This window comes from Gavia stellata, chromosome 21, assembly GCF_030936135.1.
Source record: "Gavia stellata isolate bGavSte3 chromosome 21, bGavSte3.hap2, whole genome shotgun sequence".
NCBI classification, from domain to species: Eukaryota; Metazoa; Chordata; class Aves; order Gaviiformes; family Gaviidae; genus Gavia; species Gavia stellata.
The window spans coordinates 421252-434809 of record NC_082614.1 but is presented as its reverse complement, the minus strand read 5'-3'; the positions used below and the strand labels follow the sequence as shown (position 1 = coordinate 434809).

The window sequence follows — 13558 nt, the reverse complement described above, 5'->3', positions numbered from 1 at the left end:
CGACAGCAGACGGGCCAGTCTCCAACCACGCAGCCACAAAAGTAAGGAGAATAAATCTTCACCACGTGCACAGGAGACAAGGCAAGAAGCAAAGGACTCAAACTGTCATGAGGGAGATTTAGGCAGGAGACTAGAGACACTTCCTCACTGCAATGACAGCTTTGCCTGAGAGGTTATGAAACGTCCATCAGCTGCTATCAGGAATGGGCTGCAGTGAGCTGCTTCTCTGGTGCGAGGACAGTTGGTTTCTCATGATCCCTCCTGCCCGGCCTTCCCTCGCTAGACTGGAAGCACTTTAGGGCAGTACCGAACACTGTGGGCCCTGATCCTTGCTGGGACAAGAGCCAAGGCACCTTTGTGCATGGCAGCCCACTCAATATTGTAAAGGAGATTAAAGCGTTCACGAAAAACTTGTCTTCTGCGCTGGGGGAGAAGCTAGGAGTCATTCTGCAGGCTCCTCTGCCCCAGCCCTGCCTCCGAATGATGCTTATTAGTAGCTACTATAGCTAAACCTTTTGTGATCACCTATGTAACTTACATCAGAAGAGTTTCACGTGGAATTAGACAGCGAGCTTCCCTGGAGCGTTAATGCTCATTTTCCAGAAACTATCAGGCAGCTGGAGAAGTCCCAGAGCACTGCAGAAAAACAAACTGGCTGATCCTTCAAAAAGGTGAAGGGGTGTGAGGAAATTCAAGGCCTCAAAAGGACCCTGATCAAAATGAGAGCTGTTCAAGAATTAAGGAAAAAATATCATTAGTGGCAATTAATACAGATTTGTGTAACCTCTGTGCTTTGATGGGGACAGGAGCTTGGAAAGAGGCAGCAGTGCTGCTGTACTATAGTACCTTCCACAAGGCATCCAACTGCTACCTGGCAGTTTTGTAAAGAAACCAAAAAGGAACAATATTGAAATAACACTCAGACAAAAAAAAAAAAAAAGGCTCAGTACTGGAAATGACATCATGAACAGGGACTTAACAAATCATCTGGTGAGTTATTCCAAGATTAGTTCCCAACCTGAAAGAGAGCACATCTGAGTTTGGAGGAAAGAGGAATAGCGGTATCAGCTGGGGAGATTGCCAGGTAAATTGGGAATAACCAATATTTCAGTATAACAGCTCTCAGTATAAGTCTCCACATGTTAATTCCTCATAACCTTCTGTAGCAGCTGCCAAAGCACAGCAAATCCCTACAACTTCACAGACAAAACCTCCTGCAGGCCAGCTCCGGCTGCCTGTTCCCCCTTATCCCTGCAGCCCTCTGGGAGGGCAAATCCTGCCTGCGCAATCCTGCCTGCGCACGGAGCAGGCAAGTGCTCAGTTTTCCACAGCCACCTCCTGCTCTCATCAAACCCGCAGGACAACTGAACATTCAACATATATATCTCAGTTACGTTACCCCGTAACACACCGCTGGCTCACCTGGTATTTTTAGGTTCCCAAATGGTACGTTGATAGATTTAATGAGCTTCAAAACACCCAGCTCTGACTCCAATGACTAATGAATTGATAAGTGTCAAGGCAGGGGCGAGTGGATGTTCTCTAGTTACACCAGCTGGTGAATAAGGACAGACTTGGTGTGTCAGAATTTTTTACCCACCTTATTTTTTAATATGATTTTAATTTGCATCTCTTCTTTGGAGAGCACAGGAAGGGCTAGGGGCAAAGGACATAACAGAAACAATAAATGGTGACTAAATATTTTAAAATATAAGTACTTATACTGATTTAAATCAAGCCCTCTAACAGCTTCTGTGTTCGATACACACATTTTTCACCTAGAGATCAAGGGGGTGTCAGGATGGTTCTGAAATTTCTAGAAACAACCCAGATTTACAGACCTTACAACATGCAAGAGACCTCTCCAAACGGTGTGAACAGACAGGTGAGAGTCCAAGGCACAGACATTATTTATTAGATACATAACTGTAAAATAATTTGCACATTTAGAGGACAGACTCCGTTAGGTAAATCATAACTGCACAGAGTTATTTTCAAAGAGGCTAAACCTCATCTTCTGCTGAGAACTAACACTATGTGCAATTTTACTGGTAGGCACATTTATTAGGTAAAGGAAATACAAAAGTGAGCAAGGGGATTATAATGCTTCTGTTCTACGGGCAAAAGCATAAGGCAAAACACAGGACACCAACCAGCTGCTCTGGAAGGAGACTGGCAGAAGCCATCTTGAGTTTTGGCCCCTGCCTTCGCAAGCTGCCTTCTCAGAGAGGTGTCACCACTGCCTTGCAGGAGAGCACTGCCTGGCTGTCCCCAGACCTCATCTGCTGGTGTGTCAGTGAAACAGGAAATCAAAACCAGTGCACACTGACACGCCTGGGGACAGACCAGGCTTGCCTCGTTGGAGCCACGGATAAAGCCAAGATCATTGCACGCACTTTGCAAATGATGTCTGCCAACCTTCAGAGAATGAAAGGCAATTATTTGTGTATAGCCACAACGAGGTTAAGGCAGCACTGCAACATGACTGAGGTTTGCTGCCCTCTGACTGCAGGGCAGAGCTGCCTGCACCTCCAGCCCCAGCCAGACATCCAGAGCTGTTTGTGTGACCGTCCTCAGCCCCTCTCCCAAACTGCAATAAACTGCTGCAAGAAACCACTTCTTCACAGAGACCAGGAAAGGGAGAGTTAAGCCAGGCTGCTTTAGAGCACAGACATTAATCCTGCCCAATGCTCCTCAGGGAGCTCACAATTCCCTCCTCCCTGAATCACAGTGCCCAGGTGTCCCAGAGTGTATCGAGGATCCACTGGATTATACCAGGATCAGAGAAAACACCCAAGGGAGGGGGAAAGAGTTACAGCCCATGTGCTGTTGTCATTGCTGAGCTACCACTGAGTGCCTGTCCTATTTCCAGGCAACTTGTAGCATCCATCCTATTTAACACTGACAAAAGCAAGAGCATGCGTCCAGAAAATAACGCCAGTCATGACCCAGGACAGGGCCTCTACTCTGGAGAGCACGGGCTCCACGTAAGGCTAAGGAACTGTGGTAGAAAGCAGCTGAAAATGATTCACCAGTGCATCTGACAGCCAATTCAGCAAAGGCAATCCCGGCTAGGAGAACAAGCCTAAGGCAGAAAGTGTTTGTTCACAGCACATCCCTGGATAAGACTTTGCTTCTGACATAATAAGTGCACTCTTGGGCTGCACAGACCCCATTGCAGCGGGCTATGGATCCAAGCACCAGCAGCAGCTACAGCACATGATGTTCCACCAGACAAATGTCCCTACACACAAAGATGATGATTAAAAAGGAGCCCCTGGACTCTCACCCATAAGGATGCTCTTGCATGTGCTGGAAGAGTCTCAGAGCTGGTTGTAGCAGAAATCTTAAAAGCGAAAAGAGAGAAAAAACTTCCAAGTGTCAGCAATGATGAAGTAGCCAATATTTGCACAGATCCTGCCTTAGCACTGCCCTGGCACATCCTTGTGTCATGGGCTTGGTGAGTGTTAGGCAGAGGTGCCGAAGCAGCAGCCCCAAAGAGACTCATGTTAAGCCACTGCATTCTGAGAATTACCAACCACTTTGGGCTGAGTCCAAAGCTCAGCCTTCGACTGACTTTTCCTCCGCAACTTCGTGTTTCCACCATATCTGAGAAGAAGATTTGGGAAAAGTATTTTCACAGCATCACACAGCTCTACAAGCTCTTTGTTCACATGGATGTCCTAGAGGGGAAAATCACTACAGGTAAGCAAGCATGTGGTATGATTTACCCTCCCTCAGAAAATAGATACTGCAACATATTCTGTGCTCTCTCAACCCAAACATAGAATTCTGACACAAGGTTGTGTCAGAATCAAGGTGTGCCAACACCACCATGTTACAGGTAGGTATGAGATTCAACAGCAGCATCCTGCTCCCAGGGCAAGAAGCAGAAGAGCTAAAGTGATGATGAAGCAGCACAGAAATCAAAGGAAGAGATGGGTTTTCATGCAAGTTCCTGACTGCCCTACCAAAAGACAGTGAGTTAAAGTGGGTAAAGGTGGAAAACAAGCAAACAAATAAAAAAAGACCTGGAGAGAAAGTCAGGACAATGCCAGGATGGATAATAAGCTCAGAGGAATAGTCTCCAGGAAGAGAGGTTAAAACAGCTGGAGAGGAGGAGGTACAAGTGACAGCCACTGAATGACAGAAGAAGGCTCAACATTTCAGGGATCATCAGGTGGTATGGTGGACGTCTGGACTGTTCATAGCAAAGGGTCGTGAAGGACAAGATCGACCTCACTAAATGCTGGTGACTACAGGGCAACTCTTCTGAGCTCACCATCACAATCTCCCTATGTAGCCCACGGTGATGTAGTCAATACAGTCAGCAGAGCTGAGGTGCAAGTCTCCTCATCCTAAAGCAGACCTCTACATTTTAGTGTGTTAATTTTGCCTTAAATACCATTGATTAAACCTCCATCTATGAACAGATCTTCTGTAATCACCTCAGATGTAGTCACCTACATCGTATATGAGTTAGGCAAGACAAATCCCTCCTCAATAAACAACTGAGTAACAGACTTCTCTTTTTAGAAATTAAAAGTACTTGCTAACTAATTGATCCTAAGGGTATTAAGTGGCTACTGGCCTGAGACAGAGCCTCTGTTCCAGAAGTGATGCTCTTTGGTAGGGTGTATGAGATGCCTTGTGCTGAGACCTACCTGGTGACAAAGGGCTGCCTTCTCAGAACTGGCACTGTTCACAAATGGGGTGCATGTTCAAGTGGAAGTTCTCGTGCCACAGAAGTGCCATTTAGCTTCATTAGAAATGGGACAGAAATCCCTTCAAAATTATTTGTACTTTCAGAGCAGAGAGCTCAAGGTTCCCAAGGAATTTCTGAATTCACAGGCAGCGAGACTCCTCCCACTGCCCAGCACCTTTGCACTGAAAGCTAAGCCCTGCTTCTTCCATAGCCTGCTGCTGCCCAAAGCCTGAGCAATGCCCAGTCCGGTGCATTCACGCACCTTGCTGCTGCTGCAAACACACAAAGCAGGGCCTGGGCACGTACAGACGTGTCCATGTCTTCAAGCGGGGGGCCATATACGGTCCTCACTGGGCAGCAACAACGGCAGAGCCAGAATCCCTCTGGCAGCCCTTTGTTATTCATACACCACGCATTCAACCTCTGCCTTCCCTTCCCTCTTCTTTCTACAGTAACACTTACTGGCAAGTCCAGGATCTCTATGCCAGTGCCAGAATTTGCTTGTAGAGCTTTGAGGACCCCACGGCAGCCTTCACTCTGCATGGGATTTCTGGTCATCTGCAGTCAGAAAAGAAACAGCAGGAGGATACGTGACATGGGATTTTTGTGCGATCCTTCACGGTACCAGTGGTCCCCAGGGGTTGAGATACCAGCCGGGTTTACTTCAAGTGCCAGTAACAGTGGGCCAAGGGCTCTCAAGCAGCCATCCCAGTGCCACCCGCCATGCCAAGCTGGACACTGCTGCTGCAGAAATACGATGCTATCCATGCTGCAAGACACAGCAGGACAGGCTGCAATTCACACAGTGGCAGGCTCACAGAAATCTCTGTTCACCAAGGAAAGTGCTGGATTCAAGCCCTCTGTCTTATTGAGAGCATACTGCAACCAAGGAAGCATGGGAGGAGTCAGGCTGGGGCAAGCAGCTCCCTGATTTTGCTGTGGATCTGTTCTAAGGGGTTCCAATCCAGGACATACATGCATCAGTGGTATTTAAATATGCATAAGAGGCTCCAATACCTTCCTAGGAAAGCTACTCACGTTAAGTCTTTTCAGAGTCTTGTTTTCTTTCAGGCCAGCTGCAATGTGCAGAGCTCCTTCCACCGAAATACGGTTGTTGCTAAAAACAGATAAAAGGCATGCTTCACATGCTGAGCTGCAGGTTTTCCATATCCACATTGCTCAGGCAAAGGATATGCAACCTCCTGCTTCACCCAGCACTGAAAACATGTTATTATATCCAGAGGGAATTTAGGGCAGCTCTTTCCAACTAAACAATTGTGTTTGGGAGGCTGGAAGTGGTGAGGAGTTGCCAAATCCCACAGGCTGATAGAGGCAAGGCTGACACGGCTCCATGCCCCCAGTAGTGAGGCTGACCATGTATGTCCAATAGGCACAGACACAAACGCATGCAAGATATGCACACGGCCAGCCACACAGATCAACACAGACAGAAACACTTAAAATTCACACTTCGTCCCTCTCTTTTCCCATGCTTGTTCCTCCCCCGACCACCTGGTTTTCTTCCCTCACCCTTGGTTCCTCCCCTAAACATCCCCTAACAGGCCTTGTGCAATCCTCAGATGCTTTTCCCCCACATCCCATAACACGTTCCACAGCCCCTTGGAAGTGACCCCAAGTTTAAGGAGAGGAATTGGGATGAGACCAGCAGTGCTAGTATTTTATAATGTTCCCTCTGCCTTACGCACCTACTGCACACTGCAGGTACGAGATCCAAATGGCTGCTGCGGGCTTTGCCCACCACTGCAAAATGGGAGAAAATATTCAGCAGGACCAGAGCCCGACTCACCTAATGTTGAGCTCTTCCAGCACGTTGTTGGCTTTAAGAGCCTCCCCCAAGGCAGCTGCTCCGCTGTTGCCAAAGCCATTGTAGGAAGCATCCAGCACTTTGAGAAATACGTTTGCCTGTGGTGTGACATAAATGCACAACTGAAAATCTCCCTGTCACTTGATTCAACCTTGGAGAAATATCCTGCCTGTGTACTACCATCCCTTCTACTCTTCAAAAAGCAGCTGGGGCCCTGCTCCACTAGTCCTTGAACGGCACATGTGATTTGCATTACACAAGAGGTGAAATTAATTTACTTTAGTCGTCCCTTTCAGCCTAAGAGGCTGGAAGAATTGTTTCTTATTTTAATGAGACTACTTTCTTTTAGTAGAGTAAAAACTGTATATAGACTACAAAACAATTTCTGTATTGATTTATGAATCAGAAGTGAAATGAAAAAATTCAAAACATTCATTATAGTAATTTTGACACTAAAAAAGCAAAGAACTAAAAATAGAGAAATTAAAACATATGCAATATGTCAATAGACAATGGACGATTTTACTCTCTTAGTTCCAAGTTCTGTGTGATCCCAGATCATAGATGGCTGTTGGACAGGCAACGGCACAAGGCAAACAGCACATCATGGCATTCACGCTCATTTAAACAGATAAAGCTTCATGTGAGTTCTCAGAATTTAAAAACAGGAGTGAAAACATTTCCTACCCCCACGCCTTTGGCCAAGGCAGCTGCCCCTTGGCTATGGAAATGGTTCCAGCTGATTTTAAGTTCCTTTAATCCAATGTTTTCTGCTATTGCTGTTCCAAGAATTTCACCTAAGAAAAAATACAAGAAGCCAAACAGTTTAAGAGTTAAAAGGAAGCTCAGGTTAGGTTATGTATTTCTCTGCAACTTTCTGTATTACCTCTAGGCAGGCAATTAAAACTACAACATATTATTTGCTTTTATACCTCGTTTACCATAAATGCAAACCAGAAGCTGTCAGACAATAAAGCATATGTGTTCTCTGACCACAGGTTGCAAATGTAGCAAAGAGGGAGAGAAAATTCAATCACCATACCACAAAGCCAGGGTCTGCTGCTCATGCGTAGATATCTGACTGCACAGGCTCCCTCTCCAGCCTGATGCCAGTCTGAAAGTTGACACCAAGCAACCAGGTAGCTTCCCACAGTCTCTCACCCTTCCCCAGCTCTGGCCTCCAGCCAGCTGAAGCCTGCTGGTCTGTTCTGCTGGGAGAGAAGCCAGCTCTGCTCTCTCTTTAACCCCTCCCAGAGCTCCTGTGCCATTATAAAACCTGAATAGGTTTCCTCAGCAAGTGCTCTGCAAGTTTCCAGTGGGGCAGGAAAGAAATGAGGTTCTCAACCAGCACAGAAGAAAAGGAAGCCATTGCCGTGCTTGAAGACCAGAAGACTAGGGAGAGCTGTTTGACTGTAAAGGCAGCAGGAGGTGAGCAGGATGGGGGTGGAGAGAAAAGCAGCCATTGCAGCCTTCAAAAGTAAAATTTAGGAAAAAAGCAGAACAGAACTGGGAAGAGACCAAATGAATGGCTGCTGTGCTCCTGGTGGCCAGAAGAGATGAGGATTATGGCTGTTTCCTCTCTTGTAAGCGCAAGAAGCCCACTGAAGACATGGAGAACCTACAAAGAGGAGGCTATAGCAGGTGTGATGTGTGATGATTAAGGGTTGTAAAGCCTGGATGGAGAGAAGATGGTGAATTTTTCATGAAAGACACAACTCGGGGAGAATGTGGACATGACAGATAGCATAGGATGTGGCATGGGAAAGAAAAAACTCCGTATCTCCCTTTTTGAGTGTGTACCCATCACAGTGTTGGAAGTAGAAGGATTTGGAGCACAGTTGTAGGGTGAGACCAGGAGTAGGGAGAAGATTTGTGAATCTTCCTCCTGGAGATAGCAGCAGAACACATGGCTGGGGGTGCCCAAGGTCAGCCATAGATGGAGAAGATGAAGCATGTGCCAGTAAGGTGCAAAAAGGAGATGAGCATACAGTCTGAAAAGTCAGGGATTAGCAATGACATCAGGAGGAGTGTTCTGCAGAAGTGCACAGTCAGGAAGAAAGGATGGGGGAGTTCAGCCCAGCACAGTGAACCTGGTGAGACCAGTACAGACTAAGGCCCAGAGAGCAATTACTGGGTTTCATCACATCACACAACATCACAGGAGTGCTGTGAATGCAAGGATGTAATGATTAAATAACAGCGTGCTTAAAAATCAGGAGCCAAATAAAAGGAGCAAGACGCATTAACAAGGTCGAGACCACAAGAAAAGAAATAGCCAAAGTCACTAGCAAAGAAAGTCACTAGCAAAGGAAGTCCCCAAACCGCAAGCTGTCAAGGGTGTCACAGTATCGGGGAAGCACAACCGCCTGCTTGTTCCACTCTCACACCCTCCCCTTGACACCTGAAATCACCTCTCAGTGACAGGCAGCTAGACAGAAGGACTGTTGGCAAACTGCATTCTGCTGGTTTTTTTCTGCTCTTATTAAGCATTTTACACAGCTGTGAAAGCTGAAATAATGATTGAGAAAAAAAGCAAATGACAGTTCAGTGAAAGGAAGACCATCAGAACTTGGGAACTAGGAAGAACAGGGAAAGAAACAGAAGAGGTAAAACTTGCAATGCTATAAGAAAAGGCAGAGAATGAAGATGAACAAATGATGATAGCTTGACACTGGTTTTGCCTATAAAGAGCCAAAAATACTTTTCAGGAAACTGAAAATATTAACCAACCCTGCTCCCCAAAGGTCTGAGGCAGGCAAGCAACTCATTAAGCTGCATTGTTAACTGCCGCAGCACCCCTCTCTGCACAAGCTGCACAGAGAGCACTTTACCTGCTTTGTCTCCAAACATGTTGTAACTCAGATCCAGAATTTCCACTTTGCTGTTTGCTGTGATGGCATCTGCTAAATACTTCGCTGCATGATCATCAAATTCATTTCCTGAGAGCTGGAGGGAAACAATTGTAGTATTTTCTAGAAGCATAGCGGAAAAGGCCTTAGCTCCTTCAACGCCTAATTTGTTGTCAGATAAATCAACAGCTGGGGAGAGAAAAAACACTATCAGATCATCAAATCACATCATATCAGACGCCAGGGAGGCGCCTGACCTCTGCTCTGCAATGGCAGAAGCAGTGCAAGACGTGGAAAATAAGAATGCTGAACCTGGTCTACCAGGTTCATTTTTGAATTCACAGCCTGTCCCTAAGATAGGGTCATTCAGGTTTTGCCACATGATTATGGGACATGAGACAAAAGTGCTCCTTGTACATCTGTGCTTCCCACTCCCGGCACAACCTACACTCAGCAAAGTTATAGCAGGTTTCTTGGTTCCTCATCATGGCTTGAAAAAAAGAGTGTAAGCTGGGAGAAACAGCGAAGTTAAATGTAACAACACAAATGAATGTGAAGACAGACACTGAGACCCAAATATGCAAGCATGAACTTCTCTGCCCACCTGTACACAGAATAAATTTTCCTAGCACAGAAGTAACAGAACCCTAGACCTCTAATACTGAATCCAACCACCAGAAACAAAAATAAGGAAATCCCATGTTAACAGGGGTTTCACAGCACAGAACCTGTCCCCTTCATCCATGATGACTTCCTGACCAAGCAGATTAGAGCTGCCTTAGTTATACGAGAGTTGTGTTCTCAGCTGTCTAGACTGACCTTGCTCTTTGTGAATAAAATATATCCTTGAGCAACCAGCATGACTTATAGCGAAGTTCTGCCTGTATCGTAGCAGGGGCCTGGAGATTTAGACACTGAAACAGGAAGTTAATGTAAGTGCTGGAAAATGTGACACAGAGACATGACAGGGGCTCCACACAGCCCCATCCTGGGTCTCTGCTCTGCGCTCTCCACACAGAAGCACAGCACAGGGACTCCTAGACTGTCTCTGCATGTAACAACCTCAGGTTTGACAGGGCTTGTTAGTGCTTCTGGGTACATGCTGGCACAACTAGCTGTATCCCACTGAACTGCCTTCGCTGCACCTCAGCTCTGCGGAGCTAGCGCATGACCCTGTCACGTGTAACCCACAACCCAGATAACCTGTCCACGTATAACTGGGAGTTGCTACTTAAATTATGAAAGGCAGGAATATCGACCCTGGAAAAGCAGGGACTAAAACTATGATCTCTAGACACAACACTGCCTGACTGAGATGTAAATTCAGGAAGCGCTGCTCTGCCTCTGCTCCCTGTACCTGTAGTATTTGTCGTTTAATACTACAGAGGTATTAGACATGTGAAATGTCCCTGGGAAGAACAAACGTATGCTGCTGCTGCTGCTAGAACAGAAGCGTGCTCATTCACTCTAGACAGGCTTCTCTTCCACCTGTGCCTACGTAGAAGCCCCGTTTTCTTAGATGCCTTAACCACTATTACGACATCCTCTGAACAGTCTAAGTTTCAAGTGGATGTTTCTAATCCACAATAAAAGTAGAAACTTGCTCTTTCTCCTGGCTTTTCAGCAGCTTCACAGGAATACCAGCACTGGGCTGACTCCAGTTTGTAGCATCCTAACTTCAGAAAAGTAAATGCTATGGAAAAAAAGGTGGAGAAAGGTGATGCAGCAGCACAGTTTTAAAGACTCACGGTTCAAACAGCACCCCGGTTCTGGTACCCTTTTCACACACACAGAGTCACTATGACAGCAGGACTGGTTAAATCCACAAAGAAGCCAGCACAATTTTCTCCTCCACAGCAGCGTGTCTACCAGAGAACAGCAGATGGGAGAATACAAACCTGAAACGTAGCAGTTTTCTTTCAGCATCTCCGCAATTGCAGCTGCCCCTTCTCCCTGCAGCCAGTTGTCACTCAGGTCTAACGTGAGGATAGAGGTATCGCCCATCAAGGAAAGAGCTAAAGCCTTGGCACCCTGCAACAAAAAAAATCTCAAAATGGATCATTTACAGTTTTACTGGATTCACAAAGCTCTTGTGAATGTTTCTGTTTCAGCTCCCCTTAGTCTGGCAGGGGGCAGGGGGATTTCACAAAGCCATCAGCAGAATCGTGCAAAAATATTCCCCTTCCAAAATCATTTAAAGCTAGGCTGGAAAAGCAAACACTGAATACAGTTTAAGATATTTCATTTCATTTATGTTGTTAAAGAATTAATTTCTTCTTCCGTAAAAACGATGAAAAGTACTTCTGCTGTCAATATTCACAACACAGAGGAAAAGAAAAAGGTTCTGGCCCACTGTGCCTGACCGTGTACCTCTCTGGACATCACTTCTACCCGGCAGTCTATGAGTACAGCCATAGTCAGTGCCCTTTAGTTTACTTACGGCTGCTCTGAATCCTGACCTCGACATTTAAGAAGCCTATATTGTGCCAGAATCCTGATCTCTGTCAGTGGGAATTCTTAATTTCAAAAATATGTACTATAAAACAGAAGTATGGCAATGACGTTGTGATTACCCAACAGATATACTGCAAAATCAAATTGTTTTCTCCAGCCTTGGATATCAGACACAGGAAAATGAACTGGAAGGGACCTCAAGGAACTATTCCAGATAAAATAAACTTAACAGAACAAAAAGGTTTATCACCAAAAATTAGTATGAAAGGCTGCACCCCTTTCATGGTCCAAACTACACATTTTCAAAATGCCATGCCCACTGAAAGCAGCTTTCATGGGTGGGACTACCTTATATGAACCAATGCGTGAATGCACAAAAGGTTTATAATTTCTTCCTAGAAATATTGAAAAATTGTGGAGTACCCCAGGGGAGACAACACACCCTCAGAAAAAATTCTCAACCCAAGGGGGAAGAGGGGGAATGACACACCTGCACGTCGCATCCTCCCACCTCCCCTCCCATGTGTGGGGAGGCAGAAGACTCCCATTCCTGAGCCCAGCAAAACCCGCTGACAAATCCCCACTGCTCGCCAAACACCAAACCTCGTGCGGCATAAGGCTGGCCCCTAACAAGCATCTGAACTGCCGGCAAGGCAGGCAGAAAAGGGTCCTCGACATGTTCTTGACATAAAACTTGGGTTGCTCTGATACCCGGAGGAGTTACAACATTTTCATTAGTGGGAAAGACAAAACTGTCAGTCCCTAGGTTGGGGTGTTTCCTCCAGTTTCTGGTTCTGGCGAGGGACCACAGCTAAGCACGATGGCAGCGTGATGGCGGGGACAGCCCCAGCTGGCTGACGGGTTTGCAGCCCCTCTGACGCCCCAGGGCCCCGCGGTGGGTGTCCCTCACACAGGGGGATGGTGCTGCCGTCCCTCACCCGCGGGCCCAGGCCACGGTGCCGCAGGCTGAGCGTGGGGCCCGGCGTGCACCGCAGGAGGCCGGAGGCTGGGGTCACGCCGCAGGCCCGGCACGCAGCCAGGTAACGGCTCTCTCCCACCGGGCCGCCGGCGTCCTCCTCGCCTGCGGGGAAAGAGCGTTGGGGAGAGTTTCACCGAGAGCTCCCACGAAGCCCCGGAGCCCGCCGCGTTGTTGCTGTTCCTCCACCGCCGCAGCGGGGACGCGGCCTAGGCCCGGGCCCAGGCCAGGCCGCTGCCTCTCAGGACCGGCGGGACAAGCCTGGCGTTCCCCTGGACCCACCCCGGGGACACCGCCCGCGGAGGCCGGGCCGGAGCCAACCCCAGCCGGCGGGGAACCCTCACGCCGCACCCGAGCTCCCCCCGTCCGCGCCGCTGCCACCACCCCCCGCCGCTGCCGCCGCCGCCGCCATGTCCGAACCGGGCCCCACGCTGCTGCCATGGCGACGGGGTGGGGCGGGGCCGCGGCGAGGCGGTGCTTGCGAGGGGCGGGGTGGCGCTGGGAGGGGCGTGGCGGCGCTGCGAGGGGCGGGGCGGTGGTGGGAGGGGCGGGGCGGCGCTGCGAGGGGCGGTGCGGTGCTGGGAGGGGCGTGGCGGCGCTGCGAGGGGCGGTGCGGCGCTGGGAGGGGCGGGGCGGTGCTGGGAGGGGCGTGGCGGTGCTGGGAGGGGCGGTGTGGTGCTGGGAGGGGCGTGGCGGCGCTGCGAGGGGCGGGGCGGTGCTGGGAGGGGCGTGGCGGCGCTGCGAGGGGC

At 48.3% G+C, this 13558-nt stretch overlaps 1 protein-coding gene across 1 annotated transcript; it reads right to left on the bottom strand.

The window, feature by feature from the left end:
• Positions 1-3224: 3224 nt before the first annotated feature.
• Positions 3225-13221, bottom strand: LOC104254296 (leucine-rich repeat-containing protein 74B). Its single transcript, XM_059827887.1, has 9 exons — positions 13161-13221; positions 12772-12914; positions 11278-11410; positions 9362-9568; positions 7218-7327; positions 6513-6628; positions 5744-5822; positions 5168-5263; positions 3225-3683 (listed from the first exon to the last, which is right to left on the bottom strand). The coding sequence occupies exons 1-9, from the start codon at positions 13219-13221 to the stop codon at positions 3510-3512; spliced, it is 1119 nt and encodes a 372-aa protein (XP_059683870.1). The 3' UTR covers positions 3225-3509.
• Between the last annotated feature and the right edge of the window lie 337 nt (positions 13222-13558).